A 26,915-nucleotide genomic window follows, 5' to 3' on the forward strand; every position below is an offset into this window, starting at 1 on the left:
GGCGGGCGGGCGCGACGTGGTATTATCGGGTACCACGGAGTATGTCACTGTAGCAACTCTCATTCTGGAGAGAAAAAAGGAACTATCTACTATCTACTTGCTTTTGCTATATCTACTCGATCTACACACTGTCGGTGGCGATCATATATCTACCAACTATACACCCATCAAGTCCACTGTCGCCTCTGCAACCCCATCCACGTGACCGTGCCTGGACCCCACCCGATCCGGGGATTCATTCCAAGGAATCAATTACCAAACCCCGCTCGATGATCAAAGGACACAAAGCCTCTGTCTATCTATCTGTAGAGCAACTCACATTGTACATAGGCCTGCGATCTATCCATCCGCCATTATGGTCCACATCAAAGAGTTTGCCGTAGAGCAAGTACGTCTAATGCCTGTCCAGATTCCAGCCATGTTCCAGGATCCATTATTGCATTATTCCCCGCATACAGCGAGCAGATTTGCTGTTTGCCATTTGCTAACCCCGCTCTGCCACACCTCCTACATAGTGGATGGACAAGTATGAAACCACCGCCAAGTACAACGTGGCCGAGACATGCTGCGCGTCTATCTCGGTCAACGATCTCCGGGAGCTGTCGGAGGACAAATCTGACCCGTTGGACTTCTCTACCAAGCTCACCTACGGCGCCATTCGTGGGTCGGAGCGACTTCGCGGGGCTTTGGCCGCGTTGTATTCCATCGAGACACCCAATCATCTGCCTGCAGATAATGTCCTGGTCACGGCTGGTGCCATCCAGGCCAACTTTTTGCTGCTGTACTCCCTGGTCGGTCCGGGAGACCATGTCATTTGCCATTACCCCACGTACCAGCAGCTCTACTCGGTCCCTGCGTCGCTCGGGGCCGAGGTGAGTCTGTGGAAATCCAAGGAGACGGACGACTGGAAATTGGATACCGAAGAGTTAAAGCAGCTCATCCGCCCGAATACGAAATTAATTATCCTCAAGTATAGTCCCCCCCCCCATCCCCAATTGATGAAACCATCCAACTTGCTCTCTAACCAAAGTCTCGCGCTTGCCTCACAGCAACCCGCAGAACCCGACAGGCGCCGTGATTCCCCAAGCGACCCTGGAAGAGATCGTTGAGATTGCCCGTCGCTCATCCATCATCATCCAGGCAGATGAAGTATACCGACCGATTTTCCACTCCATCGGCCCCGTGGAACGCGAATTCCCCAGGTCACTGCTCTCTCTCGGATACGAGCACACTGTAGTGACCGGCTCCATGTCGAAGGCATACAGCCTAGCCGGAATCCGCGTCGGATGGCTTGCATCTCGCGATCGTTCGATCGTCGAGAGATGCGCCAGTGCCAGGGACTACACGACCATCTCCGTCGGCCAGATCGACGACGCCATTGCGAGCTACGCTCTCGCCCCGGCCTGCATCCACAACCTGCTCGAGAGAAACATCGAGCTGGCTCAAAAGAACCTGGCCATTTTGGAAACGTTCATCGAGTCGCATCGATGGGCGTGTGACTGGATCAAGCCACGGGCAGGTACGACGGCATTCGTGCGCTTCAGCAAGAAGGGCGAACCGGTCGATGATACCGCGTTTTGCGAGGCGCTCCAGGAGAAGACCGGTGTGATGTTTGTTCCTGGAAGCCTGTGTTTTGGCGAGGGAGAGGATTTCAAGGGCTACGTCCGTATTGGGTTTGTGTGTGAGACGGAAGTGCTGGAGCAAGCCATGAAGGAACTGGGATCGTTCATGAACCGGGAATTTGAGAATGTGCCGATGATGCGGAGCAAGTAAAGAGCTGAAATTTCAAGCGGCCCTACGTCAATAAATACTAGCCATTTGGGCCAGACACTTTGGGGTTTGATGTCGCCGGCCGGGCCTGTGATGCTCTATCTAGTTTGGGGGATCTGTTATACAAGACCTTAAACCTGATGGCTTGATCACTCCACTTCGAACCTAGTGTATAAATATAAATAGAGATTAAAGACTTATCATTAAGTAGCTATGGAAGCTATGGAAGCTATTCACGCCTTCAGTAGCAGATTTTCGGAGAAGATGCTCTCTAGAAATGTTTCTAGATAATCGTGTGCCTCTTTTATCGAACTCACTGGTATTGCATTTGACGCCGTCGGGACAAAGCTGAAACGTGGATGAGAGATAGCCCCAGGCGCCATGGTGCGTGGCATGATGAAGAGACGCAAAAGATAGAAGGGAAATTGTGATGTAGAAACGGAAGCTGCTCCTGGTAAATTGGGAAGGAACCTTTTCTCTTCACGTCACTATGAAATAGGGCGGGGATTAGAAGTTCCAGCGACCCGGACCGTCGTCAGCCTCACCACGCTGTCATTTCCCCAAACCATCAGGTGTACTGATTTACCAGTCTACAGAAATAATTGATTCATCGTTGCCAATTCATCATGATTCACCATCATATCGAAACCGGGACGGATGATGCTGCCAGAAGGTACATGGGTACACGGGTACATGGAACACATGTGAAACCAGGCCTGGACTGGTTGCCTGGCTCACCCGGCAGCCAACCGGGCAGCCGCCGTCTGGAAGGGTGTTTCCAGCCTAGTAGTGAATAGTCGGTGGGGCATGCAGCTCCCAATAAGTGCCGATCGCCGTGCATGGGGTGCATAACCCGTCATAGTGGCTTGAACCGAGGCAACTCTGTGTCCCATCGGCGAGGACGATGCATGGCTGTCTGTCTGTTGGCCACCAGGCTTGGTTTCAAGGATGCTGCGCCTTCCTGGCTTTTCTTTGTTCGCATGACTGGTTTCTATCTATAAATCACCGACATCCCGAAGTTGACTGGTTTCCTGCCGGCAGGTCACCACATCAGACCACCCGCAAGCATATCCAACAAGCTTCACAATGCCTACAGTTCCTGGTGTGTTGCCAATGACCCTGCTACTCCCCCCCCCCGTCGCTGACCACAGGTCTTGCCAGAAATCCCTCTTGCCATCGCCGGCCCGGCTCTGGTCACCGTACTCGCGTATCTCAACGCGAAGTACTCTCTCTTCTACGATAAACTCTTGATAAAATCCTTAATCGGTTCGACTTCCAACGCGAGCTCCGCAGCCCGTCGCGACCAAGTCAACCACTTCTATGTGCTGGAGAAGCAGGCGCGCGACCCCAAAACCCGAGATCGGATATTCCTCGTCTATAATGGCCGCAGCTGGACGTTCCACGAGACGTATGTGCTGGTGCTACGGTACGGGGCTTGGCTCAGGAATGTGTACGGAATCAAGCCCTGGGAAGTCGTTGCCATGGACTTCATGAACTCGTCAACGTTCGTTTTCGTCTGGTTCGGTCTTTGGAGTATCGGCGCCGTGCCCGCTTTGATCAACTACAACCTGTCAGGGAAGCCTCTGACACACTCGATCCGGACATCGAGCGCCAGGTTACTGCTCGTGGATGAGGACCTTCGCAAAAGCTTTCCCCCGGAACAGATTGAGGTATTTGCTGCCGTTGATTTTCGGGATGGAAAAGGCCCCGTTGAAGTGGTCTTTTTCACCCCGGAGGTCGAGGCCGAGATCCTGCAGATGGAGCCCACGCGTGAAGATGACACGGTTCGCAGCGGTGCCCAGCTGCGGGACATGGCCTTGCTGATTTATACCAGCGGCACCACTGGCCTTCCCAAGCCCGCGATTCTCCCCTGGCACAAAGTCTGGTCTAGTGCCGTCCTCATCAGCACCTGGCTGAGCATGACAAAAGACGACCGAATGTATACAGTACGTAAGATCCGGTGCCCTCGTTGGGCGTCGCACCTTATCCTGACAATGCTGACATGATATAGTGCATGCCTCTCTACCACTCATCGGCATCCATCCTAGGTGTCATGGGCTGTTTATGGGCCAGCTCAGCCCTGATTATTGGTCGCAAATTCTCCGCCCGAAGCTTTTGGACAGACGTACGGGAAAGCAATGCGACCATCATCCAGTACGTCGGTGAGACAATGCGATACCTGCTAGCAGTTCCGCCTGTGATCGACCCTGTGACGGGTGAGGATCTAGACAAGAAGAATAAGGTCCGCATAGCACTAGGCAACGGCCTGCGCCCGGACATTTGGAACCGTGTCAAAGAACGATTTAACATTCCTACGATAGCCGAGTTCTATGCTTCCACCGAAGGTACATCTGGATCCTTCAACCTCTCGTCCAACGATTTCACCGCCGGTGCCATTGGGTGGAACGGCGGGCTCACCGGCTTGCTTATGGGCCGCGGCATTGCCATAGTCGAGGTTGACCAGGAATTGCAGCAGCCCTGGCGCGATCACAAGACGGGCTTTTGTAAAAAGGTACCACGGGGCGAGCCGGGGGAGCTGCTGTGGGCTCTCAACGCCGCGGACCCGGGAGAGAAGTTCGGTGGCTACTTCAAGAACAGCAAAGCTACCGAGGGTAAGATAATCCGCGATGTTTTACGCAAAGGGGACGCTTTCTTCCGCACTGGCGACATGATTCGCTGGGACAGCGATGGCCGCTGGTACTTCACCGATCGCCTAGGCGACACCTTCCGGTGGAAGAGTGAGAATGTGTCGACGAGCGAGGTTTCAGAGGTCCTGGGTGTTCATCCGGATGTGCATGAAGTAAACGTCTACGGAGTGGCTTTGCCCAACCATGATGGCCGTGCTGGTTGCGCTGCCATCGTCTTCCAGCAACAGTCTCGAGCGGAGGACCAATCCGTGGTTATCCCTCCTTCGCAAGAAAGTCTGAACAGCCTGGCAGCGCACGCTCTGAAAAATCTCCCCCGCTTCGCTGCTCCTCAGTTCCTGCGTGTCACTGGAGAGATGCAAGCTACGGGGAACAACAAGCAGCAGAAGCATGTTCTGCGCACTGAGGGGGTGGACCCATCCCTGGTAGCTGCGGGTGATCGCCTTTACTGGCTTCAAGGAAACCAATACGTCCCCTTTGAGCCGAAGGACTGGAACCGGTTGCAGGCTGGACAGGCCAAGCTATAGTGATAGGGTTAGCATTGGTTGATTTGACTGTCAGGGTAGACATGTCTGGGCGACATGACAATCACACAGAGACATCTTTCATGCTATTTAAGGAGCTTGTTTCTCAGTGGCAGTCTGGGGGCGCCCTCGGAAATGGGCATCCGTGTTCCATAGCCTGTAAACTTCGCTGTTGATAACAAGCGGTACTCCAGGTTTCATGATCTTTGATAGAGGACTTTTTAAATAACATGGGACCAACTCAAACTAAAAGAGCATTGTCAACAAGACCATCTGCGCGATGTCATGTCCCACTGGTGGAGCATATACTATGTCGGCCACTCGGAAACTCACCCCTCAATCCCGGTCTCGGGAACACCCGCCGACCCGAGGTACATAACGCCTCTCCTTCGCGATCTCCTCTTCTCTCTCAAACCCGATCAATTGATCGATCTATCCATCAATCCACGATGTCCTTCACCTCCGCAGCCCGACAGTCCACGCGATCACTCCTCCGCCCGCTCGATCCCCGACCCAGCGTCTCGACCCGAGCATTCTCCGTCCGCCCGCCTCTCCGCGCCGACACCTCCGCATCATCACCATCATCATCCGCCAGCGCCATCGCGACCTCCTTCCTCACCCGCTTCCAATCCCTCGGCCCTCACACCCGCTCCCAGACCCTCGACGCAAACCAGCTCCAGCTCCTCTCACTCACCCTCAACCGCCCATCGCTATTTCCTAACTCCCCCCGCTATCCAACACCCCCGCCTCCCTCCCACCCGGCACCCCCCTCCCTGCAGGCTACCACCTCGTGTACTTCACGCCCGCATTCCTCGAAAATGAACTCGGCGCCGACGGCACAGACACCTCCTACAACCCGGCATCGCCTTTCACCCGCCGCATGTGGGCCGGCGGCGAGGTGCACTGGCCTCGGGGAAACGACGGGAAGCCGAACTTCCTCCGGGTGGGGCAGGAAGTACACGAGACGACGAGGGTGCTCAGCGCGGAGCCCAAGACGGTGCGAAAGACGGGCGAAGACATGATCGTTGTGGGCGTGGAGAAGGAGTTTCGCAATGAGGATGGAGTGGCGGTTTTGGATCGCAGGTGTGTATTGCCCGGCCATCCATCATTCATCCATTGTCTTACACTGGCACGAATCGCATCGCAGAGCTGATATAGTACCATAATTGTAATCACTACAGAAACTGGGTCTTCCGCAAAGCCCTCACCACCCCAAACCCAACCACATCGTCCGCTCCCCCAGCTACGAAGGCGGTCAACGCCCCGGCGAGCTCGACCACCTCAACTACTGGTAATACGCACACGCGCACCCAGCGCCAAACGGCCGTCACGCTGTTCCGCTTCTCGGCGTTGACGTTCAATCCGCATAAGATCCATTACTCGACGCCGTGGGCGCGGGATGTCGAGGGCCATAAGGATATTGTGGTGCATGGGCCGTTGAATCTCATCTCGATTTTGGATTTGTGGCGCGATACGAGAGGGGGAGAGGGGCTGGTTCTGCCGGAGAAGATTGCCTATCGGGCGACGAGTCCGTTGTATGCGGAGGATGAGTATCAAGTTGTGTTGGATGAGGAGGCGGGGGATGGGGTGGGGAGGGTCCAGATTGTTGCGCCGGGAGGGGTCGTTGCTATGAAGGCGGAGATTTGGTAGATATCCGGGTGTGTGTGTGATGTATACAGTACTATATAGTGGTCGAAGGTGTTGGAACTCGGAACTGGAAGGGGGTCCTAAGCGGGGGGGTGGTGGGATTCTTTACCGCAGTGCGCATCCACCATAAAGCTTGTTTCTAGCCTAGATGACCAATCGACCAGACTTGAGAGTTAAGACTGACTGACATCTGTATGTTGATCCCCACCAACGAACCATACATATAAACCAAAAACCCCAATAGGAGAAAGTCTATAATAGACATCATCAAACAACATCCAACATCCCACATCCCAGTATCTACACAAATGATCAAACCTCAATCATCAAACCCACCTACCAATAGTAACTACGGAGTATACCACGGACTTACCCGGAGATAACAACAGCCCCGAATCCTATGATCCCACCCAGTCAGTGCCCACCCCATCACCACCCACCTTATCACGCAACCTCCATCTTACCTCTTACAATTCAACCTTCCCCTCTCACCCCCCCTCCCCCCCCCCCTCCCTACTGCAAACATACATACTCCATCCCTACATAACATTATATTACTCCGAGCCGCAGCACCCCACTCACACCAAAGAGCCAAACGAAATGTCCGACCTGGCCCGTCTCCCCCTCAGGGAAAAGAAACGTACCCGCGTGCAGCTGTCTTGTACGGCTTGTCGCGCCCGCAAGTAAGCTTGCCGCCCTGCCAGATTGCCCGCTTTCTCTCCCCCGCACTGCACTTCACTATACAGGATACCCAACAACACAAGCACATATTCCATACATACAGCCATAATCCATCCATCCATCCATCCACCCATACTTCCACTCATATACAACAACACCATCACCCCAGACCACAATAATCGAAACTGATATACCCACTCACGTAGACTAAAATGCTGCCGCACGCACCCCTGCACGAACTGTCAAAAACGCGGCGAAGCTCACAGCTGCACCTTCGTGGGAAGGGGACCGCGCGGGAAGAATTCCGGCAATGGGCAGGCGAGTCCCGCGCATGTGCAGGATCGGTTGCAGCATTTGGAGAATTTGATTTTGTCTTTTACGCAGATGAAGAAGGAACAGGGGCAGGAACAAGGACTGGAGCGGGGGCAAGAGAACGAGAAGGGGGGTGGGATGGGTCTGGGGCAGGGCACTGAGTGGGGTGCGGGGGAACATGTGGTGGTGCATCCGCAGATACAGCAGCAGTTGACGCCGGAGGACTCGGGGTCGGGCTCTGGCTCTGGCTCTGGCTCTGTCCCTGGGTCTGCGTCGGTGACTCCTGGGAGAGGGACGGAGGAGGGGTCTTCGCCGTCGGAGGTGGCGGGGAAGCTGGTTGTTGGGGAGACGGGGACGAGGTATATCGATGGCTCGCACTGGAGTGCTATCCTTGAGGAGGTATGTTTCTCCCCTGGTTGGGTTCTTCTAGGAAGGTGCTGATGGGTAGAGGGTGGTAGATCAGTGGGGTGAGGGAGTATTTGCAGGATCGGGAGGAGGCCTCGAATGACGAGCCCGAGCAGGATGAGACGGTGGGTTCGCGGCCAGCCCCGACGCTGTGGCTTGGGCTGCACAAAAGAGCCACCAAGCAGGAGTTGTTGGATGGGCTGCCTCCGAGACCGGTCACGGATCGAGTGATTGCGCTGTTTCTGCGTAGCAAAGAACCCGTGTGCGGTATGTCTGTGTTGCTTGCTGGGTGAGCTCGTGTTGATGCGATTGCAGTCATTGTTCATGTGCCGACGTTTCAGAGAGAGGTATGTCCATGCTCGAGGGGCGTTGTGGAGTTTGGTTTGCTAACGAGTGCAGTATAATCGCTTCTGGTCCAACCCGCAGGACGTGTCGATCTCATGGCTGGGACTGCTGTATGCCTGTCTCACCTTGACCGTTGCGATCTATCAACGTACCAGCGAGCCGTTGCCCAGGGAGCTGGGAGATCAAGCCGAAGCGGTAAAAACCTTCCGAAAGCTCACTGCACAATGCGTGGTCCAGTTCAATTACACCGTCCCCGGCCGGTATAAGGTCGAGGCCCTCTTCCTCTATACGATGGGTGAGTTCTACCGTACCGAGGATGCCCAGGTTGGGGTCTCGTTCCTCCTAGGGACCACCATCCGACTCGCCATGCGGACGGGTTACCATCGAGACCCGCGGCAGTTTCCCGACATCTCGCCGTACGAGGGGGAGATGAGACGCCGTGTCTGGACGGTTCTCCGTCAGCTGGATATCCTGATATCCTTCCAGGTCGGGCTTCCACGGACCGTGCAAGAATGGCACCAAGATGTGGAGCCTCCCAGTAATATCTCCGATGAAGAATTCGACGAATTTACCCAGGAACTCCCGCCGTCTCGGCCCGAGGAGGAGCTGACCACCGCGTCATACATACGCTGCAAGTCGCGGCTCATGTCTGTTTTCGGGAAGATCGCAGATCTTGCGTACTCGCGAGAACCGGTGACATACGAGGACAGTCTGGCTATTGATCGTCAACTTGATGAAGCGCACGATCAGCTCCCGGCTATGTTCAAGATGCGTCCTCTCAACCAGTCAATTGTAGACCCATCGGTTCTGATCCTCAGGCGGTACACACTGGAGCTACTGTACCAGAAATCCCGCTGTGTGCTGCACCGGAGATACCTGGGCGAGGTGCAAACGAACTCCCGGTACGCATTCTCACGCCGGGTGTGCATGAGCGCTTCGAGAAATATCCTCCGGCACCAGGCGGATGTGCACCACGAGACGCAGCCGGGCGGTCTTCTCTATCGCGATCGACAGTATCCGAACTCCCTCCAACACGCCGATTACCTGCTCGGCGCGATGATCATCTGTCTGGAGCTATCGCAAGACCCTACCGGCGCCCGGAAGGGGAGCCCCGACAACGACGTCGGCGCAGTCATGCAGGACCGCGAGGATCTCCTCTCGACCCTGGAGACATCACACCGGATATTCGAGAGCCAACGGGGGTCTGCAGATGTACAGAAGGCGTGCGCCGCGCTGACAGTCATGCTTCGCCGAGTGAAGGGGGCACAGAATGCGGCTAGGGAGCAATTGGCTCTGGGTATGTTCTCACACATTGATCGAGTCCTTTTGCTAACGATCTCAGCACAACCACCGCCGTATGACAGCTGGCAGGTGGATAGTTCATACCCCTTGGTCGACCTACCAGAGATAAACGATTTGCCCGAGCATCCATCACTAGACGTCATCGAGGAAATGCTCGACGCGCCGACAAACTTAGACTGGGTACGTGAGCCCAAACTAAATAGTATTTCGAGTGTGGCTAACGGAAGGAGCGTCTCTGGGACGAGCACATCACGAATACTGGTTTCGAGGGGGGCATGGAGCTGTGGGATGACCCGGCAATTAGCCAGATATGAACTTGTAAATTTAGATCGACAGGCAGTAGATAATTCCCAATATCATGAGAATATTGTACATATAGTAGTCGTACGGGAATGCTTCTTTTCCCCGTAGACCACGATAAGAAGAACCCGTCGGCGCGGCGGCGATCCCGATTCGGAAAGCCGCCAAAAAAGTTCCCAGTCAGGAACACAACTCAATTCCGGTCTTCTCCAACCTCAACCTCAGCCTCCAAACCCAATTCCTCTCCATTCCACACCTCCCACCACCAAACACCACCATGATGCGTCCTCCTATACCACGAGCCCGTCTCCACCTCCTCCAGCGAACCACCCCTCGCCACCTCTCCACCACCACCACGACCACAGCACCATCACCAACACCAACACCAACACCAACACCAAGAACAAGAACACACCCTCACCACCGCCCAACACCACCATCACCACCCTCCTCTTCCACCACCCACCTCCTCCCCATCTACAACCCAAAACCCAAACCCGCCCCTTCCTCACCTCCCTCCTCGGCGGTGGCGGCAACGGCAACAACTCCCAAAAAACGCGCCACCTAACCGCAACCCGCACGCTCCCCTACCCACCGGCACCGCTATTCCGAATCATCAGCGCGGTAGAATCCTACTCCTCGTTCCTCCCCTTCCTGACCGCATCGACAGTCACCCACCGCTCGCCGGAGACGGGGCTCCCGACGCGCGCGTTCCTGACGGTCGGATACGGCCCGCTGAGCGAGACGTTCACGTCGCGGGTGGACTGCGACGAGACGAAGTGGGTGGTGGAGGCGCGCAGCGGGGCGAAGTTCGGGGTGGGGAAGAAGGATGGTCAGGAGGGTATGGAGGGGTTTGTGGATGAGGGGATCTTTGAGTATTTGAGTACGAGGTGGGAGTTGAGGGATGTTTCCGCCGGAGGGAAGGAGTTGACGGAGGTGAGGTTGGAGATTGGGTTTGAGTTTCGGAGTCAGTTGCATGCTGCGATGATGGGGGCCGTCGAGGGGCAGATGGCCCCTGTTATGATTGAGGCGTTTGAGAAGAGGATTAGGGATGTTCTTGGGGAGAGGTGATGGGGTTGGCTATTGGTTGGTTGTTTTATAAATGGAGATGGAGGTGGGATGGTTTAGACCATAGAATAGACAAGAAAATACTACCACATGTATATAATACAGTTAACATGAACAAACTCCTGGGCCCCAAAGCCTGTCTACATCATGTTCATATTCCGGTTCCAGTTCATGCTCCGGCCCGCCCTCGCCGAGCTGACCGCGTTGTAGTTGTCAAACACCACGTCCCAGTTGATCCGGTCCCACCACCGCTCCAGGTACTCGGCCTTGCCACCAATACCGTAGTCCATCATCCACACGTGCTCCCAGGTGTTGACACACAGGATCGGCTGCACGTCCAACGCTCCGGCCGCCATGTTCTTCTGGTTGGGCGAGTGCGCGCCCATCGCGCCGGCGTACTGGTTGCCCATCGGCGCGTCGGGCGAGTGCGTCGCCATATCGACCGGTTGCCGCCGCGAGTGCGCAGCCGGGTACGGCGAGCCCGCGTTGTACGTGCAGAAGATGTGCATCAATCCATCCTTCTCCAGGTTCTTGGCCAACCAGACGAAACCCGGGCCGAACATGGCGTTGGCGGTGGCCAGGAAATCGAGCTTCAGGGATTCGACCGACGAGCAGGTGTCGACGATGTCTTTGGCGAACTTTTCGGGGATCTGGGTGGTGTTGGGAGACTGCGGCTGTTAGAGATCGATCGAGCAACGGCAAGTCCGGCCAAAGGGTGCCAACTCACCAGGCAGTTGAAGAAGAAGTGGTTGTTGTGGGCCATGGAGGCGTAGTTGAACACTGACGCCATCTCCGCACGCCGGGAGTACTTGACCAGCAGTTCTCCGGGTTTCGCATCGGCATCAACGGTGTCTGTAGCAGGGGGGAAGGGTCAGTCTTCGATTCCGCCGGAGGAAGGCCTTCCGGGCCACGCACCCTGCGTCATCAGGTTCAGCTTGTCAATGAGCAGAGTCTGGTATTGCGTCCAGGCGAAGTCGAACGCCTCTGGTGATAGGAACTCGGGGACTCCATTTGTCTTGAAGTGCTGGTCGTTGGTCAACTGGGGCACGCGGTGCAGGGACCGGATCTGGAGGCGTGGGAGCGCGGAGACGGGCTTCTTGCGGAGGTTGGAGGTTAGCTGGACGTGTCACCGGCGGTCATTGGAGAGGCCAGCTCACCTGGGAGAAAGCGGAAGCGGCACGCAGCGCGGCCTGCGGCCGGAAGAGGCGGTTCAACATGGTGATGGGGGGCGAGGACTGGCGACGCGGTGCAGAGCAGCAGCGGTGATGCTTGAACCGCCGCAGAATTTCCAGTCCGGCCCTCCATCGCCCTTGCTCTTTCGGGACTAGCCCAGCTGATGTAAGCCGGCGCCAGCCCCGCCAATCAGCGCGCCGCGATCTACTTCACGGCTGCTCGTCATCCGAACCGCTGCATCTTCCTTCTTCTTCCTCTTCAACCTCTCGCTGCAGTTCGTCATGCTGCTCTACGCGCCTTGATCTGCAGGCCTCTGGGTCATTTTGGAACCGAACTGCCTGTCGTTGACGGTCATCTACCCGTGTTCCCTCCCGGCGCCTGTGTTAATCTCCCTCATTAGCCCGTCAGCCTCGGGCCCCATCCACTGTGTCTATTCTGAGACCGGCGCTTGCAGCTGCTGCCATGGGTCGATGTTTGTATCATGATGCTGCAGAAAGTTGGGCAGCGAATAGCGCCGACCCGGAGATGGCCTGCTGTCTGGGCTGGTGGCGGAGGGACTTGCCTTTGTGACGGTGTTCATTGTTTCTTTCATCTTCATTGACTCACAGTTGCACAGTTCTTTTGTCTCAAAACTTCTTTTATCCAGACAACTCTCTTTCTTTGGCCCTAAATACCTGCTTGACCTTCTGGCTGAGTCTCCTGCTCACGTTCCTACGACTTTCACGCCATGAAAGAAGCTCCCACCGTAATGTCGAGGACATCCTATCTTGGTATCCTCGCCAGAAGACCGTCCATGATACTGCTGCTCACCCTCGTTGCTTCGACGGTATCGCCAACGCAGGCCTTTGGCTTACTACCACGAAGCTCCGACTCCTGCCCTACCAACTACGATCACTGCGCATCCAGCTTGCCGTCTTCCTTCTGCTGCCCCAGCACCTCCTCCTGCATCAGCCTGGACGACAACAGTTCCGCCATCTGCTGCCCCGAAGGAGAGAGCTGCGACTACATCGAGCCCATCACCTGTGATGTGCAGCTGCAGAACGCAACCTCCCACCCCAAGAACTCCGTCAAGACCACCCGGCTGGACGACTCCCTCCCCAAATGCGGCGACTCCTGCTGTCCGTTCGGGTACACCTGCACCGGGGACTCCATCTGTGCGATGAACACAGCCAGCGCGTCCACAGCCACAGCCAGCCAGTCATCCACGACCGGCTCAACCGCGACTAACACATTATCAAACACCTTCGCCACCTCCGCCTCCACCACCACCAATGACCCGTCCGATCCCACGATCATTGAGACCAGCGATCCCCGCGTGACCTCCGCCTCCAAGACGGCCATCTCAGACAGCACCACCAGCACCCACAACAGCTCAGCCGCCGCCCTGTCCGCAAAGACCGCCTCCTGCCCCTCCTACCCCAGCAGCGCCATCGCGGCGGGCTTCTTCCCCGGCGCCATCTTTGGCGCCGTACTAGCCCTGTTATGCGTCTTCTTCCACCGCAGACGGCAACGCAAGAACCTGCCTCCCTCCGCAAAGCTCGCCCAATTCACCCGCCGCTCCACCAAGGGCACCCTAATCGGGATCTCCTCTCCAATCCCCTCCGAAGAAACCTCTTACCGGACAGACTTCCTGTTGCGTCGGAGCCGATCCAAGCGGTCCTCGCGCTTCCAACGCACCGGCACAAGAGTCAAAAGCCTGTTCCTCAGCAACAACACCAGCACCAGCAACACCAGCAGCACCAGCAGCACCAGCAGCACCAATAACACGAACAAGAACCCCCAAAATACCGTAACCAGATCCTTCAGCCAAAGGAGCCTGGTTCCAGACCGCGGGGCTCGCGTCCCGGTGCCTGTCCCCCCGTTGCCCATCTCTGTCACTCCGCTGCAGCCGAATCGCTCCTTGTCGAAGAAGGGATTAGCCCGCACCGAGAGTATCAGGATATACACGCCACCAGGGGTTTTCGCTACGACTGGGGTGTTGGATCCGGACCCGTATCCGACGCATATACGCACGGAGGGGGTGTTTGATTCGATGGAGAAATGATCTTTCTGCTATTTTCCTCATTTATACTTGGACTTTTTATGCGTGGTTGTTTGATTATTGAGATGTTTCATGATTATGTATACTCAGGTTATCTGGAGTGGTGGATGGTAATTGGTGTGATGTGTGTTTTTGTGTTGTGTTGAGCTGGCTGTTATAGTGTACATGGTAGTTGTTTGGCGATAGATAGATACCTCACGAAATACACTCTTTACTTTATAATACCGTGTTATCTTACTAACCACGTCATATATCTGGAATAAGTAGTAACCAATAATAATATACAGCAATAAATATCACGAAGCTGAAAGGAGGGAAACCCGGGGAGTAGGGGGGGAGGGGGCGATCTAACATCTATTTAAATCTACGCTCTCCTCTCCCTCCGCCCGGCAATCAACTTCTTCAGCTCCTTCAACAACCCGACGATCAGGGCACACCGATTGGCCCCAACAGCGGCAGATACACAGCGACCTTGTGTTCATCCGGGAAATACATCTGGCCGACCATACTCTTCTCGAAGAAGCTGCGTTCGGCCTCCGTCTCGGCGACGCGGGCGCTGGCCAGCGCGGCCTGGAACTGCCCGTGGCGGAGGTGCGCGCAGGCGGAGGATAGATGGGTCAGCGTGGTTGAGACGGAGGTGGCGACTGTGGCGGGGATGGGGATTGAGGGGAGGGATTCGGTCAGACGAGCGAGGGAGCCCATGGTGGAGGAGGCGGAGAGGAGGAGGGAGGCGGCGCGGAGGCGGGTGAGGGTTTGGAGGCGGAGGGGGAGGGGGTTGGGGTGGAGGGGGCGCCGAGGAGGGTAAGGAGTTGGTGTGAGAAGGTCATGAAGGCTGGGGCGAGGAAGTCGCTGGTGAGATGGGAGGGTTGGTCGGAGGAGAGAGGGGTCTGGTTCAGTACGAACACGCCGCCCCATTGTGGGATGATCCAACTGGTTGCCAGACTGTCTTTCACCAAGAGGGGGGATTGTGATGGGGCGGGGACGTAGAGGATGAAGTTGATGGTTGGGCCGGAGCCGATGCTTGGGCTGAGCGGCCATTCGGCGGCGTTGATGAACGCGCTGAGGTCGTCTTTCTTTAGGGTCCACGCGGAGTGGGTTTCGTCGTACTCGGGGCTGGGCGCGGTGGGGGAGAAGGTCGCGTACAGCTGGACTTGCGTGTCCACGGTGAAGTTGCTGATCGGGGAGAAGGCGTCCAGGAGTGGGGAGATGTAGTCGTGCACCGCGGCTTGGATGTCCCAGGAGGAGGGGGAGGAGCCGGGCGTGAAGAGGCTGAAGGCCAGATGGTAGGTCTCGGCGTATTTCAGGGAGCGACGCAGACGGCGGGTCATGCTTTCGATGAGCTCGGGGGAAAGGGAGTTCAGCATGGCTGAGGGGGCCTGGTTGTTGGGGGACGCGGGGGAGTGGGTGTTTGTGCCGAGGACATTGTGGTCGGAGAGGACCTGGGCGATGATGGCTTTCTCCTCCGTGAAGAGGGATTGCAGTTCGCTGGCGATGAAGGCGGAGAGGGGTGAGTTCGATGCCGAGGGGGGTGGGATCTGGCTGGGGGGGTAGAAGACATCGAGCTGGGTCGTGTCGGAGTGCAAGGCGGCTCGGGGGGAGGTCAGCTCGTCCTGGGGGAGCAGACGGACGATCAATGCGGTGTCTGCGACTTGGTCTGGGTGTGGGGCTCTGCGGGGACGTCGCTGGAGAGTTTGAGTCGCAGGTGGTGCGCGGAGAATTCGTTGAGGTCGTCGAGGGTGTGCTGGGTGGTGCGGAGAAGATGCTGTGCCTCGGTGTCGGGCAGGGAAGGGGTCTCGAAGCGGATCTCGAGGGGAAAGACTGGACGGCAGGTCTAGGTGGGTTAGAGATGCAATCGGAGACGGATGGGTATGCTCACCTTTCCATCCGCCCAATCAATCATGTCCGAAATGGGCAGGCTGGCGCGGTAGATGGAGGTGGTCTTCCACCAGATGGGAAAGCCCAGGAAGATGATCACAGCCCAGAAGGCCGCAATGACCTTGAGGCGGGTGCGAACGGCCTCGGGCTTCTCCGGGGGCGGGAGACGCGGCGTAGGGGCGGTCATGGTGTCGGAGACAGTCTGGGCAGACGTCTGGTCGTCATTCTTGGCCGTCATGACCAGGGCATGCTTGGACCAGATTGGGTGATAGTTGCGCGGAGGAAGTGGTGATGTTGATGCGGGATCGATGATGCGGTGGCCGCCAAGGCGGTGGGCGGGCCACCAGTTGGCGGGTCTCTACCGGAGTTTACACAGTATGGGTCGGTCGATCTACTCGATGCACACACAACGTATCCATGGGATTGTTCTCCCTGTCCTATAAACAACCAATGCTGGGTATCTAACCAATGCGCCTATATCCTTAAACAACCAACAAGTAACCAGATATGCCCAAGATCTAATGTTAATACTCCTTTTCGAAGAGCTTCTGGATGGGTTTGGCCGCCTGGTGGAGTTAGCAGTACGCCCGCAAGACAGGAGAAGGACACCCACGTCAATGAACCGCTCCAGATCCTGATCCAAACTGGCCAGGTCCTCCTTGCGCTTGTTGTTCTCGGCAATCAGCGCCTGCTTCCGCTTCAGGAGCTCCTGCCGCGCCTGTTCCAGCTTCTCCCGCTCGCTATGTTCGTGGTTGATCTGCGCGATCATCAATTCGTGGTCGTCCGACTCCTGGTGTTCGGGGTGGAGGGCGAGGAACTCTTCGAGGGGGATTAACGGGAGAGAGCGATATTTGTGTCTATCGTTGTTAGCCAACAGCCCGCAGGGCAGAGCTCTCCATCGACCTACTCGTAAGTCTCGCAGGCCGTGATCTCGCCCGTCAGATGCCGTTGTTCATAGTACAGGTTCTGCAGCTGCAGATGTAGCCGATCGATCTCCTGGCGAGCCTCCGCGGTGGACTGCTTGGTTTCGCGCACACGGAGGATAGCATCACGGTTCAGCCCGCGCAGACGAGCCAGTAGAGCAAACAGCTGCTTCTGCTCCTTGGAGGCGGCCAGGGCGCGGTCCTGGGGGTCAGCGGCGAGGTCGACGGTTGGGTCCAGGGCGGCCAGCAGGCTCATGCATTGATCGCGAGTCTCGGCGCTGAGGCCAAGCACGGGCAGCAGCGAGGGATTGGAGACGATGTCCCGAATGGCCATGGTGGGTAGAGGTGGTGGATGAGGTGAGCTGTTAGACCGGATAGACAGTCGGAAGAGCGGCGGAGAGCAGAATGTGAATGTGGCAAGGGCCGTGACAACGTGGAGAAGAGGCGGGCGCTGATGGGCTGGAGGCTGGGGCGAGTGGGCGAGTGGGCGATAAGGTTGGGTGGATGGGAAGTTTGCTCCGTCAATTATTGCTGGCTCTTGCATTGAGTATTGGCGAAGTGGTTGGGTGAGCGGCAGAGAAAAAGGCCGTCGTTCCCCTCGGCATCCCCACTTGCCCGCCGTTTCGCCTTAACAGTTTGTCAATCAGTCCGTTCCTCCTTTGCCGCCTCGCCTCTCCTCTCCTCTCCTGCTCTCTCCCCCTCAACCCAAACCCACCTTTCGGCCTTGCTCTTTCTCCTCGACTGGCTGGCTTTTTGGGCTCAACGGCGTTGTTTCCTTTCCTCCTATCCCCTCTCCTCTCTTTGTCTCTCCTTTTATTTCCACTTCCTTTACTTCCCGTCTCCTTTCATCGGTCCCTTGCATATTATTATTGGATCGAGTCTCGGTAAGTCGTTGTTTTCCTCCGCTTGCCGGCCCTCCCGATCCCCACCCCCCAACATCACCACTGACTCCCTTTTCTTCTCTCCAGGACATGCACATTTGATTCTCTCACCACCTGTAGCTATCATTGCAGTATGGCCTGCTCCGCGCAATCCATGACCATCGAGGCGTCCGAGGGAGTGGCCTCCGCTTACGCCGCCACTCCCACCGAAGACATGGCTCTCCTGAGAGATCGCCGCCGCAGACACTCCTTTCACACGGCCCGCAAGCTCTCCTGCGACTACGATGCAGAGGCTGTCTTTTTGAGAGTACGAACCGGCCCCTCTACGCTGTTCCAGGCCGGCTCCTAACTAACACCCCGTAGGTGGAACTCTTCCTCGCCGAACTCGAGAGACGACTACACTGGCTCGAACAATACCGCAAGTCACACATGGACCAGATTGATGCCAGCCTGCGACGAGGATATTCCACCTTGGAGGCGGTGCGGGACTCCTGCTCGCATGCCTCCGGGGAACTCATGGGCGGTGGCAAGAAGAGGGCCAAGATCTTGGTGGAAACGCTGGAGGACCGCTACATGGATGCCCTCGCGACGAAGGAGACCCTGGAACAGAAGGCCCAGGCCGGCGTGCGTCTGATGGAGTCATTTCTGGTCGAACTGGAGTCCCGCGCCCACGCCGTCCGGGACCGCGGGATCTACGGGGCGCTGGACGAGGGATGGAAGGCGGTCGATTCGAAGCTCACGCACGCCCTTGAGGTTGTCGACGAGGGTATGGAACGGGCCCGCCGAGCCAAGGACTCTCTGCGGGAGAGCATCGACCGCGCAATCCTGCTGGCCCAGGAGGAGCGGTTGATCACGTATGCGGATCTCCCCCACCCGTGGCGGGTGAACCCGCACATCCTGCAGGGCTACCGATTCACGCACTCCAAGGTGGAATGCTTTACCTCCGTGTTCACCTGCTCCAACGAACTGTTCAACATCTGGTCACACCTAATCGGGCTGTTCATCGTGCTTTCCGTGGCCTTCTACTTCTACCCCCTGAACCCGAACTTCCACCTCAGCACCAAGACCGACATCATGGTGGCGGCGGTGTTCTTCTTCGCGGCCTGCAAATGCCTGGTCTGCAGCACCCTGTGGCACACGATGAGCAGCATCGCCAGCCAGACGCTGATGGAGCGGTTCGCGTGTGTGGATTACACGGGCATCTCGATGCTGGTGGCGGCGTCGATCGTGACGACCGAGTACACGGCGTTCTACTGTGAGCCGGTGTCACGGTGGACCTACATCCTGCTGACGATGTCCCTGGGTATCGGAGGTGTCATTCTGCCTTGGCACCCGACGTTCAACCGGGCTGACATGGCATGGGCCCGGGTGGCCTTCTACGTGTCGCTCGCATTGACCGGATTCGCCCCGCTCGCGCAGCTCACTTACACCCGCGGGCTTGAGTGGTGTCTGTACTTTTACGCGCCCGTGGTGAAGAGTGTCATGGTGTACTTCGTCGGCGCTCTGGTGTACGCCTCGCAGGTGCCCGAGCGGTGGCGACCCGGTCTTTTCGACTACGTGGGCGGCAGCCACAACATCTGGCACCTGGCAGTGCTAGGAGGGATCCTGTTCCACTACTGCGCGATGCAGGATCTGTTCACCAATGCGTTCCAGCGGGCGCAGGGCGAGTGCCCGAACTTGGCCAAGTAGGTCGCAAGGGATCTGGGGTATAGTAGAGGTGTGCCGTATAGACGGGCTAGAGTAGACGGGTGGAGTTTATTTTATCTTTCTTGTAAATAGTTGTCTAGCTGACTGCGGACTGACGGTCCAACTAGACGAACATAGATCGTTGGTGCAACATCTTACCACATCCCCTTTTGTAGTTTAGGATTCGACCAGCCAGACTGCGCCTGGTTGCTGCCCGGTGCGGCCTCAGGCAAATGCCGGACCGGCACGTCGGTACCTTTCTTCTGCTGGCTTCTCTTTGTCCGGCACCAACGTCTTCTCACCAACTCCCGGGGTTGTGGAGATCCACCTCTACCCCTTCACTCGAATTGTCGCGGGCACCGCACACTTCACAATGAACTCGTTAGAAGATGGAGGTCGGTCGGTCTTGAGTCTGACAGGATACGAGACCAATCGCATGCTAACGTTGCCATCTCCATACAAAGACCTGTTTCGACTCCACTTGTTCCAACCTCCATTCCTCCTATCTTTCGGAGTCTACAATCCTCTATGGATATTCTGCAGGTTTCTGACCTCGCCAGCACAGCCAGCCATGCTACAGCGAAGGGTCTGAGTAATGACACGAGGGACTGGGCAACGATAAACTGGGCGGCGATACGGCAACTCACGAGACCGAAGAGAGTCCCGACGGTCTACGGAGTAAACAACCACAGAACCAGACAGAATATCTTCAGACGAATCGATCGTGCGATCCAGATGGCCGGAGCGTGACAACTGACAGTAGCAGCTAGCGCGGCCTCTTTTGTCCGTCTGCGAGTGACGACGCGTCCAATCACAGAGCTCTCCCCTGAATCTGAGTTAGATCAGGATCAAGCTTCACGTTGTAGGAGACCTTCTAATTTGGAATTGCTCAGGATGATTGGTGCATTTCTGATTCAGTTGACGGATGGGGCCCACTGGCGTGGATTTAGTGCCGTCCCGGGTGGATGGGATGAGGATATCGGGAATATATTGGCATATCACGGACTCGGATTGATTGGGTCTGTGTTGTCTGCAAGGAGTGGATTTTAAAGCCGTGGCCAAGCGTTGGGATGGGGTTCATGGCTATTTAAGCACTCGTTGATCCTGGGCTGTTCGAAACTCTTGCAACTCCGCAATTTCGCCGGTCGGTTTTTTTTATATACAATCTTTTTGAGGGGCAAACCTCCAGACGATAATCACACAGTCTGATAAAGTCTTGCGTGAGGATTACATCTAACTAAGAAGGTAAGAGAGATCAAATGGTCAAGTCTTCGGGCCCTATACATCCATTGGCTGCTGATATAAAGGCAACAGAACCAAGGTCTGATTAATAAACTAGGTTTCATCGGCATTCCACAACCTGATCTCTTGAGACCAAGTTCCATTACAAAGTCAAGAAAAGACAAGAACAACCAGACACAAAATGTTCCTCGCCTCTCTCCCCCCCGACACTCCCTTCACCCTCACCGTCATTGGCACACAACCCCACACGCCCCCGGCCCTCCGCGCAACCCTAACCTCTCTCCTCGACGCCGCCAAAGCAAACCACCTCCTCGCCCACACCGAAACCCTCACCCAGCACCCAGACTCTAATTCCAACTCCTCCCCCTCCGAACTCCACCTCACCTACTGGCCACCCCTTCCTACCAAGCATGGTCCACCTCCCCAGACTTCACCACCTTCTGGTCCTCTTTGCCCGACACCGCCGGCATATTCCACGAGACCCTCACCATCGACCCCTCACGGATCCAGGGCGCCACGAACCATGACGCGCCCGCCGCGGGATGCATGCATCTCGGCAAGATCGAGCTGAACCCGACTCTGAGCGGATACTGGGGGTGTTATCCGGATCGGATCAAGGAGAAAAGTATCTCTACTTCGCTGACGGGGGAAGATCTATCAGCGCTGTCTTCACAGTCTACCACGACGAACGAAGGAGAAGAGGGAAAAGAAAAGATAATCGCAGGAAGAATCACCCTAGCGAACTTCCCTAACAACATCTGCTTCGTCGTTGAAGGCCAAGACCACACGCACGCATCCGCAGACGAGAAAGCCTACTGGACGGAGACCTTCGACGCTCTCTCCCAGGAATGGGTGCACGATGCCCTGACCGCCGGCGTGGAGAAGGGGGTTCTTTCTTCGAGGGGCTGTTACTCCCCTGCTGCCACTTCTACTTCTACATCCATTTCTACTTTCACACCGGCGGAAGCTAGATACCCCCTCACTCTCGGCCGGGATGTCCAGCTCTTCTACTTCACGGACCTGGGTCACATGGAGAAGCTGGGGAGGACGAACGCGGCGCACGTGAAACTGCGGAGGGCGTTTATGGAGGCGTATGGGCCCGGTGGGGTGTTGTTCGGGGGCGGGCTGTCATTGTGGGTGGAGACGGCTGTTTTGAGAGGCGAGGATATCAGAGCGGAGTATGTGGGGTGTCTGGAGGGGACGGGGCTGTTGGGGCTTAGGGGACATGATGCTTTTGCCTCTGGGGTATAGAGTTAGGGGTGGGTTGAGTCGTTGACATGATGGTGGGGGGGTTATCATGTGGATTTGATGAAGATCTGGTGGCGGGTGGCTAATGGATGATCTGCATACTGTGAAGTATATCGTCGATCTGGTTGTGAATATGGTTTGGGATGCTTTGATGTCTTGGAGAATGTTCTTTGTGAGCTGTGTATGGTAGTGAGTGGTATCTCGTATCTCTCTTCAAAAATGTTGATATCCATCTATCTCAGCATTAGATTGAGGTGTAATCGATGGTAAGATGTTGATATTCTTCCGAGTGTATCAAGTAGAGAATGAACGATCATCAAGGGAAATAGATATGGATACAGTAGTCTGCACATGCAGGTCTCCAACCAAAGTTACCACAGAATCTAACCGCTCCATCCGGTATGCCATCTCAACCATTATGCAAATTGTCTGCTACTATAGAATAATCCCCTGATCTACAGATATACCAAGACGGTACAAGAAATAACCATATATCCATCCTGCCCTGCCCTGTCAGACGATCAGATCTGCAAAGATCGACCGACTCATTAGTCCTCTCGCACGACGAAAGAAAAAAAAAGCAAAAGAAAAAGAAAAAAGAAAACTTTTCACCATCCAACTCATTCCACCCAGAAAAAAAAAAAAAAAAAAAAAAAAAAACCTCTTCCACACCACGCAATACCCGAACCCGAACCCGAACCAAGAAACCCTCCTAAACCATGCTTGTTGCCTCCTCTGGATAAAAATCAATATTTACTTTAACCGGAATAGTAAGCAGTGACGTGTAGTTAATGATGGTGGTGGCAATCAATATAACTTTTTTTTTTCTTGCCTTGCCGAATATCCGCCGTCGCCGTAGCCGTCGCCGTCCGGACCAGTGTGTCTGGCCTGGACTCTGGATATCCTGCGGATATACTCCGCTGGTACGGCGTACCGCAGGAAGGGGAGGTGCAAAGTATGGTAGGATACGTAGGATACGTAGGATACGTAGGATACGTAGGATACGTAGGATACGTAGGGTAGGGGTAAAGTCTTTGCCATGGGTATGTGATGACGAGTTCTACCATACCGTAGTAACTACCAGTTCATAGTAAGAGTGAGAGTAAATTTCTGTATAGTATACTTTTCTATCCGAGTCGAGGATTGACAATAATATCTACCAGATGTACTCCGTATCATGCATGCATGTCAAGTCACACAGCCGGGCAGGGCAATCAATTCAAGCTTAAACCGGACATGCAACGGACTAAACCTTAGCGCCTAGTTAGTGTCCGGACCGAACGGAGCTAGTCCGTTTCGGGAAGTGGATATGCTAACTAACTAGTTAGTTATGCTGAGTCATCGGTATTGCGGGAGCCGAGTCTAAATGAATGAACTTATGAATTAATGAAGATCCGAGACCACGTTGGTTCGGGCTATACTTACTCCGTCCGGAGGACTTCGAGGGCTGTAGATAACTAACACATAACTAGGGAGTACATAGTAGATAGATGGATATCTGGTAGAAGTGTAGCTAGGCCCTGAGGTTGGCGTGGACTGTGGGGGATTGGGGGGTTGCAGCTAACTATCTATCTATCTACCGTGCACTACTCCGGACGGAGTCTAGTGTACGGGATGTAACTACTCTGTCTGTATAGAGTCGAGATGTTATATCCACCATATGAAGTGGTGGGCGGTAAATACCCTCCGAGTTCCAGGACTCAAGACTGAGGGAATAACACGTGTACACCACCCAGTCGTTACTGGGTAGTACCATAGTGCTGCACAGTCAGTACTACGGTTGAACAACTCTTCCACAACTATTCAGATCTTGACGCCATGGTTCCCGACAGGCACCGATCCACACCCACAGCCTAGACCCCCCAAGAAGAGAGTTTTCCGCGAGCCATCCCGTTAACCCGCCCGTTCGCCCCCCCTGATTCACATCCGAGGCCCAATCCTGACCCCCCGAAGCAGCAAAAATGGTTCCTGGCCCCCGTTCTACGGTTCTATATCCGCCGATGTCCCCACCCCGACGCTGCTGATAGCCTGATCCACTTGCCCGCCACTTCGCCCTGATTCCGAGTCTTGCCAGTCACTGACGAACGGGAAACTCTACTCGCTCGGGGTCAGGTATGATGGGTGGTTCATGAGAATAGTAGATTGTAGATGGTGGTAGATAGGGGATGATGCGACAGGGGGGGAAACAGACGGCGTTCAGCGTTCAGCGTTCGGACCATGCAACTAACCCTAACCAAGTATCTTGACAAGAGCATCACTGCCGCCTCAAGTCCAGAAGCCGTGCAACGCCCTATCCCTGAAACGCCGGCTCTCCTCAACCATAGATGTCAATCTCCTTTCGGTCTCCACCCGTCCCTAATCCACGTTTCACAATTGCCTCAAATCTGCATCCAACCCTTATCACGCCACGGGGCAGAATATTTATAAAATGTTACAGAACTGCCCTCATGCTGTTTTTTTTTTTTTTCTCCTCCTTCCCTCCATCCATCCCAGTTCTCAGATCCGGTATCTGTTCCTTCCTTCTTTCTTTCTTTTTTCCTCTCTCTCTCTCTCGCTCATATTCTCTCGAGATTCATATCTTCGAGCAGAGCTCTGTCATTCTTTTTTGACCTTCATTTCTCTACTTTGGTCCCGCCTCTGTGTGCCATATTCACACTCATTTTCACATACATACATACATATATACATACATACATACATAAACCGCATTCATTCACATTCACAATGAAGTTCGCCTCCACCGTCGCCCTCACGGCCCTTCTGGCCGCCCCCGCCCTCGCCGGTCCCCACGGCCACAGCCGCGTCGATCACCGCGACCCCCAGCAGGGCCAGTTCGGCGGCGCCCCCGGTGGTAACGACCTCTCTGGCTTCCAGGGCCAGGGTCAAGGCCAGGGCCAGGGCCCAGCCCCTCCCGCCGCGCAACCCACCGGGCAGTCCATCGGCAGCACCAGCAGCGCGGCCGCCCCCGCCGTGACCTCCTCCGTGTCGCACAGCAGCAGCAGCGACGAGTCGACCGACTACGAAGTGAACGAGAACTGGGCGGGCGCGGTGCAGGAGACCGCCCCGGCCAGCGCATCCTGGACGTACGTCCAGGCGACCTTCACGATGCCGACGGTGACGCCCACAGCGGCGTCATCCTCGTCCGACGACCAGGCGGTGTCCCTGTGGGTGGGCATCGACGGCGCGACGGGCGGCAACTCGATCTGGCAGGCGGGCGTGGACACGTACGTGCAAGACGGCGAGACGACCTTCTTCGCCTGGTACGAGTGGTACCCCAGCGACAGCATGAGCTTCTCGGGGATCGATTTCTCCGAGGGTGACGTCGTGGTCGCCACCGTTGAGGCGCTCTCCAGCAGCTCCGGTGTCGCGACCCTCGAGAACCTGACCACCGGCCAGAATGCCACCGCCACTGCTTCGGCCCCGTCCTCCGACACCACCCTCACCGGGACCAACGCCGAGTGGATCGTCGAGGATCTGAGCATCGATGGCGATGGCCTGACCTTCATTGACTTTGGCGAGGCCTACTTCTCCGGCTGTGTGGCCAAGGCCGGGGGTAACTCGTATGGTCTGGATGGTGCCGCTTTGTATGCCGTCGAGGATAGCACGAGCTCTACCGTCCAGGCTGTGCCGGATATTGTGAGCTCCACGGAGTTGAAGGTCACTTATGAGTAGATTTGATAAGATGGGGAATGAAAGATGTGGATGTGGGAAGTTGAGTGTGGATTGTTGCCTGTCACTTTCGTTCCGTTTGGGGGCATCGAGGTTGGGATATATATATATATTTAGTATTATTGTTTTTGAAATTATTCATATAGATCAATGGGATGGTATGCATGCATCATATTTATTGGGTTTCCTGGTTGTGTTGTTCGATCGTAGCGCTGAGGTGATCGGGTTGATGTATGATGATGTAGGGCTGAGAATGGAGAATGTATGTAGTGTAACCTTTTGTCGGTTGTTGGTTTCGGTTTTCAGTTTGGTCTAGATTCTGGTCAGTATTGGAATGGGTTATGGGGTTGCTATAATTGGAACCGGTCCAGATCAGATCATTTACCTTAGCCCTAATTAACCCGATCCTTTATATAATCCATAAAGGCATGTCGTACATTAGTTGCGTAGATACAGTCAGCAGAATATTATTACCTTCCTTTCCGCTTCCAGTTGGATCAGAAGTATTATTATCTCATGCAAGCATTAATCAGCCCCTCCCCTCCCTCCTCCCTCCGCATCGCCCCCGCCCATCTCCCCCTCCCCAGAAACACCGCCCTCGGCGCCGCAATCTGCACCATCCCCTCCTCCCCGCCCCCATCAGAAGACCCCGACGATTCACTCCTCGACTCCACCGACATCGACAGCGACGGCACCGGCGACGCCGTCCCCGCTCGCCCCACCCTCCACGGCGAATACGGCGGCGGGGGCGTATCCCTCGTCGCGGTGGACGTGTTCCCGTAGCTACGGGTGCTGGGGAAGGAGATCGCCGAGGACGCGTCGGAGGTTACGTCCTCGGGCCTGTCGGAATCATGCGGGTGTGATTGGTGTAAGTGTGGGGATTTCTCGTCGAGGTGGGTGTTGGCGTCCGAGGAGGAGACCGGGGGGTCGCGCAGGTGCGCTTCGAGCGTTTTCTCGTTGAGGTGGTGCGGGTGAGGCGTGTAGGCTGGTAGTGGGGGGGTTGTGTAAGGGTTGGCGTTGCCGTTTGGGGAGAGGGTCGCGGTGGAGGAGGGGAAGATGGGGAAGGGCGGTGGGTGCGTGGTGTATCGGGGTCGTGGGGGTTGGGGTTGGGACTGCGGTGGTGGTTGGGGAGGGTTTCGAGGGCTTGCTGCAGGTGCAGAGGCTCGTGAGGACGGACA

At 56.0% G+C, this 26,915-nt stretch overlaps 11 protein-coding genes across 11 annotated transcripts; 9 read left to right on the forward strand and 2 right to left on the reverse strand.

Moving 5' to 3' along the window:
• Positions 1-96: 96 nt before the first annotated feature.
• On the forward strand, positions 97-5,176 carry BO70DRAFT_307943 (putative long-chain fatty acid transporter). Its single transcript, XM_025540085.1, has 6 exons — positions 97-388; positions 516-970; positions 1,050-1,769; positions 2,705-2,709; positions 2,932-3,716; positions 3,782-5,176. The coding sequence occupies exons 1-6, from the start codon at positions 356-358 to the stop codon at positions 4,940-4,942; spliced, it is 3,159 nt and encodes a 1,052-aa protein (XP_025403682.1). The 5' UTR covers positions 97-355; the 3' UTR covers positions 4,943-5,176.
• Positions 5,177-5,388: 212 nt separating this feature from the next.
• Positions 5,389-6,589, forward strand: BO70DRAFT_426126 (hydroxyacyl-thioester dehydratase HTD2; the record flags this gene model as incomplete). Its single annotated transcript, XM_025547751.1, has 3 exons — positions 5,389-5,731; positions 5,782-6,022; positions 6,121-6,589. 3 exons carry the CDS (start codon positions 5,389-5,391, stop codon positions 6,587-6,589), a joined length of 1,053 nt encoding a protein of 350 aa, XP_025403683.1.
• Positions 6,590-7,102: 513 nt separating this feature from the next.
• BO70DRAFT_307947 (putative C6 transcription factor) lies at positions 7,103-9,981 on the forward strand. The gene is made up of 8 exons (XM_025540086.1): positions 7,103-7,269; positions 7,474-7,788; positions 7,870-7,982; positions 8,159-8,251; positions 8,300-8,331; positions 8,384-9,626; positions 9,672-9,811; positions 9,862-9,981. Exons 1-8 carry the CDS (start codon positions 7,187-7,189, stop codon positions 9,943-9,945), a joined length of 2,103 nt encoding a protein of 700 aa, XP_025403684.1. The 5' UTR covers positions 7,103-7,186; the 3' UTR covers positions 9,946-9,981.
• Positions 9,982-10,208: 227 nt separating this feature from the next.
• BO70DRAFT_426128 (ubiquinone-binding COQ10-like protein) lies at positions 10,209-11,002 on the forward strand (the record flags this gene model as incomplete). The annotated part of the gene is made up of 2 exons (XM_025547752.1): positions 10,209-10,215; positions 10,254-11,002. The coding sequence occupies 2 exons, from the start codon at positions 10,209-10,211 to the stop codon at positions 11,000-11,002; spliced, it is 756 nt and encodes a 251-aa protein (XP_025403685.1).
• Positions 11,003-11,139: 137 nt separating this feature from the next.
• Positions 11,140-12,245, reverse strand: sod4 (mitochondrial 37S ribosomal protein mS42; the record flags this gene model as incomplete). The annotated part of the gene is made up of 4 exons (XM_025540790.1): positions 12,157-12,245; positions 11,915-12,095; positions 11,697-11,851; positions 11,140-11,673 (listed from the first exon to the last, which is right to left on the reverse strand). Exons 1-4 carry the CDS (start codon positions 12,214-12,216, stop codon positions 11,140-11,142), a joined length of 930 nt encoding a protein of 309 aa, XP_025403686.1. The 5' UTR covers positions 12,217-12,245.
• A 201-nt stretch (positions 12,246-12,446) lies between these two features.
• On the forward strand, positions 12,447-14,412 carry BO70DRAFT_358691 (uncharacterized protein). Its single transcript, XM_025542355.1, has one exon. It carries the CDS (start codon positions 12,921-12,923, stop codon positions 14,214-14,216), a length of 1,296 nt encoding a protein of 431 aa, XP_025403687.1. The 5' UTR covers positions 12,447-12,920; the 3' UTR covers positions 14,217-14,412.
• A 227-nt stretch (positions 14,413-14,639) lies between these two features.
• Positions 14,640-17,345, reverse strand: BO70DRAFT_368381 (uncharacterized protein; the record flags this gene model as incomplete). Its single annotated transcript, XM_025544620.1, has 6 exons — positions 14,640-15,045; positions 15,117-15,823; positions 15,892-16,044; positions 16,090-16,338; positions 16,591-16,945; positions 16,996-17,345. 6 exons carry the CDS (start codon positions 17,343-17,345, stop codon positions 14,640-14,642), a joined length of 2,220 nt encoding a protein of 739 aa, XP_025403688.1.
• A 312-nt stretch (positions 17,346-17,657) lies between these two features.
• Positions 17,658-19,727, forward strand: BO70DRAFT_358694 (hemolysin III family protein). The gene is made up of 3 exons (XM_025542356.1): positions 17,658-17,895; positions 17,980-18,199; positions 18,256-19,727. The coding sequence occupies exons 2-3, from the start codon at positions 18,026-18,028 to the stop codon at positions 19,579-19,581; spliced, it is 1,500 nt and encodes a 499-aa protein (XP_025403689.1). The 5' UTR covers positions 17,658-17,895; positions 17,980-18,025; the 3' UTR covers positions 19,582-19,727.
• Positions 19,728-20,722: 995 nt separating this feature from the next.
• BO70DRAFT_384755 (uncharacterized protein) lies at positions 20,723-21,233 on the forward strand (the record flags this gene model as incomplete). The annotated part of the gene is made up of 2 exons (XM_025545677.1): positions 20,723-20,823; positions 20,893-21,233. A coding segment is annotated over exon 2 (231 nt), but the record flags the coding sequence as incomplete, so codon positions are not given.
• BO70DRAFT_411037 (uncharacterized protein) lies at positions 21,002-22,261 on the forward strand. Its single transcript, XM_025547269.1, has one exon. The coding sequence runs from the start codon at positions 21,367-21,369 to the stop codon at positions 22,069-22,071; it is 705 nt and encodes a 234-aa protein (XP_025403691.1). The 5' UTR covers positions 21,002-21,366; the 3' UTR covers positions 22,072-22,261.
• Positions 22,262-24,561: 2,300 nt separating this feature from the next.
• BO70DRAFT_358695 (A4/G1 family peptidase) lies at positions 24,562-25,869 on the forward strand. Its single transcript, XM_025542357.1, has one exon. It carries the CDS (start codon positions 24,793-24,795, stop codon positions 25,738-25,740), a length of 948 nt encoding a protein of 315 aa, XP_025403692.1. The 5' UTR covers positions 24,562-24,792; the 3' UTR covers positions 25,741-25,869.
• The last annotated feature ends 1,046 nt before the right edge of the window (positions 25,870-26,915 follow it).

The sequence above is a fragment of the Aspergillus heteromorphus genome (assembly GCF_003184545.1).
Source record: "Aspergillus heteromorphus CBS 117.55 chromosome Unknown BO70scaffold_2, whole genome shotgun sequence".
Taxonomy (NCBI): domain Eukaryota; kingdom Fungi; phylum Ascomycota; class Eurotiomycetes; order Eurotiales; family Aspergillaceae; genus Aspergillus; species Aspergillus heteromorphus.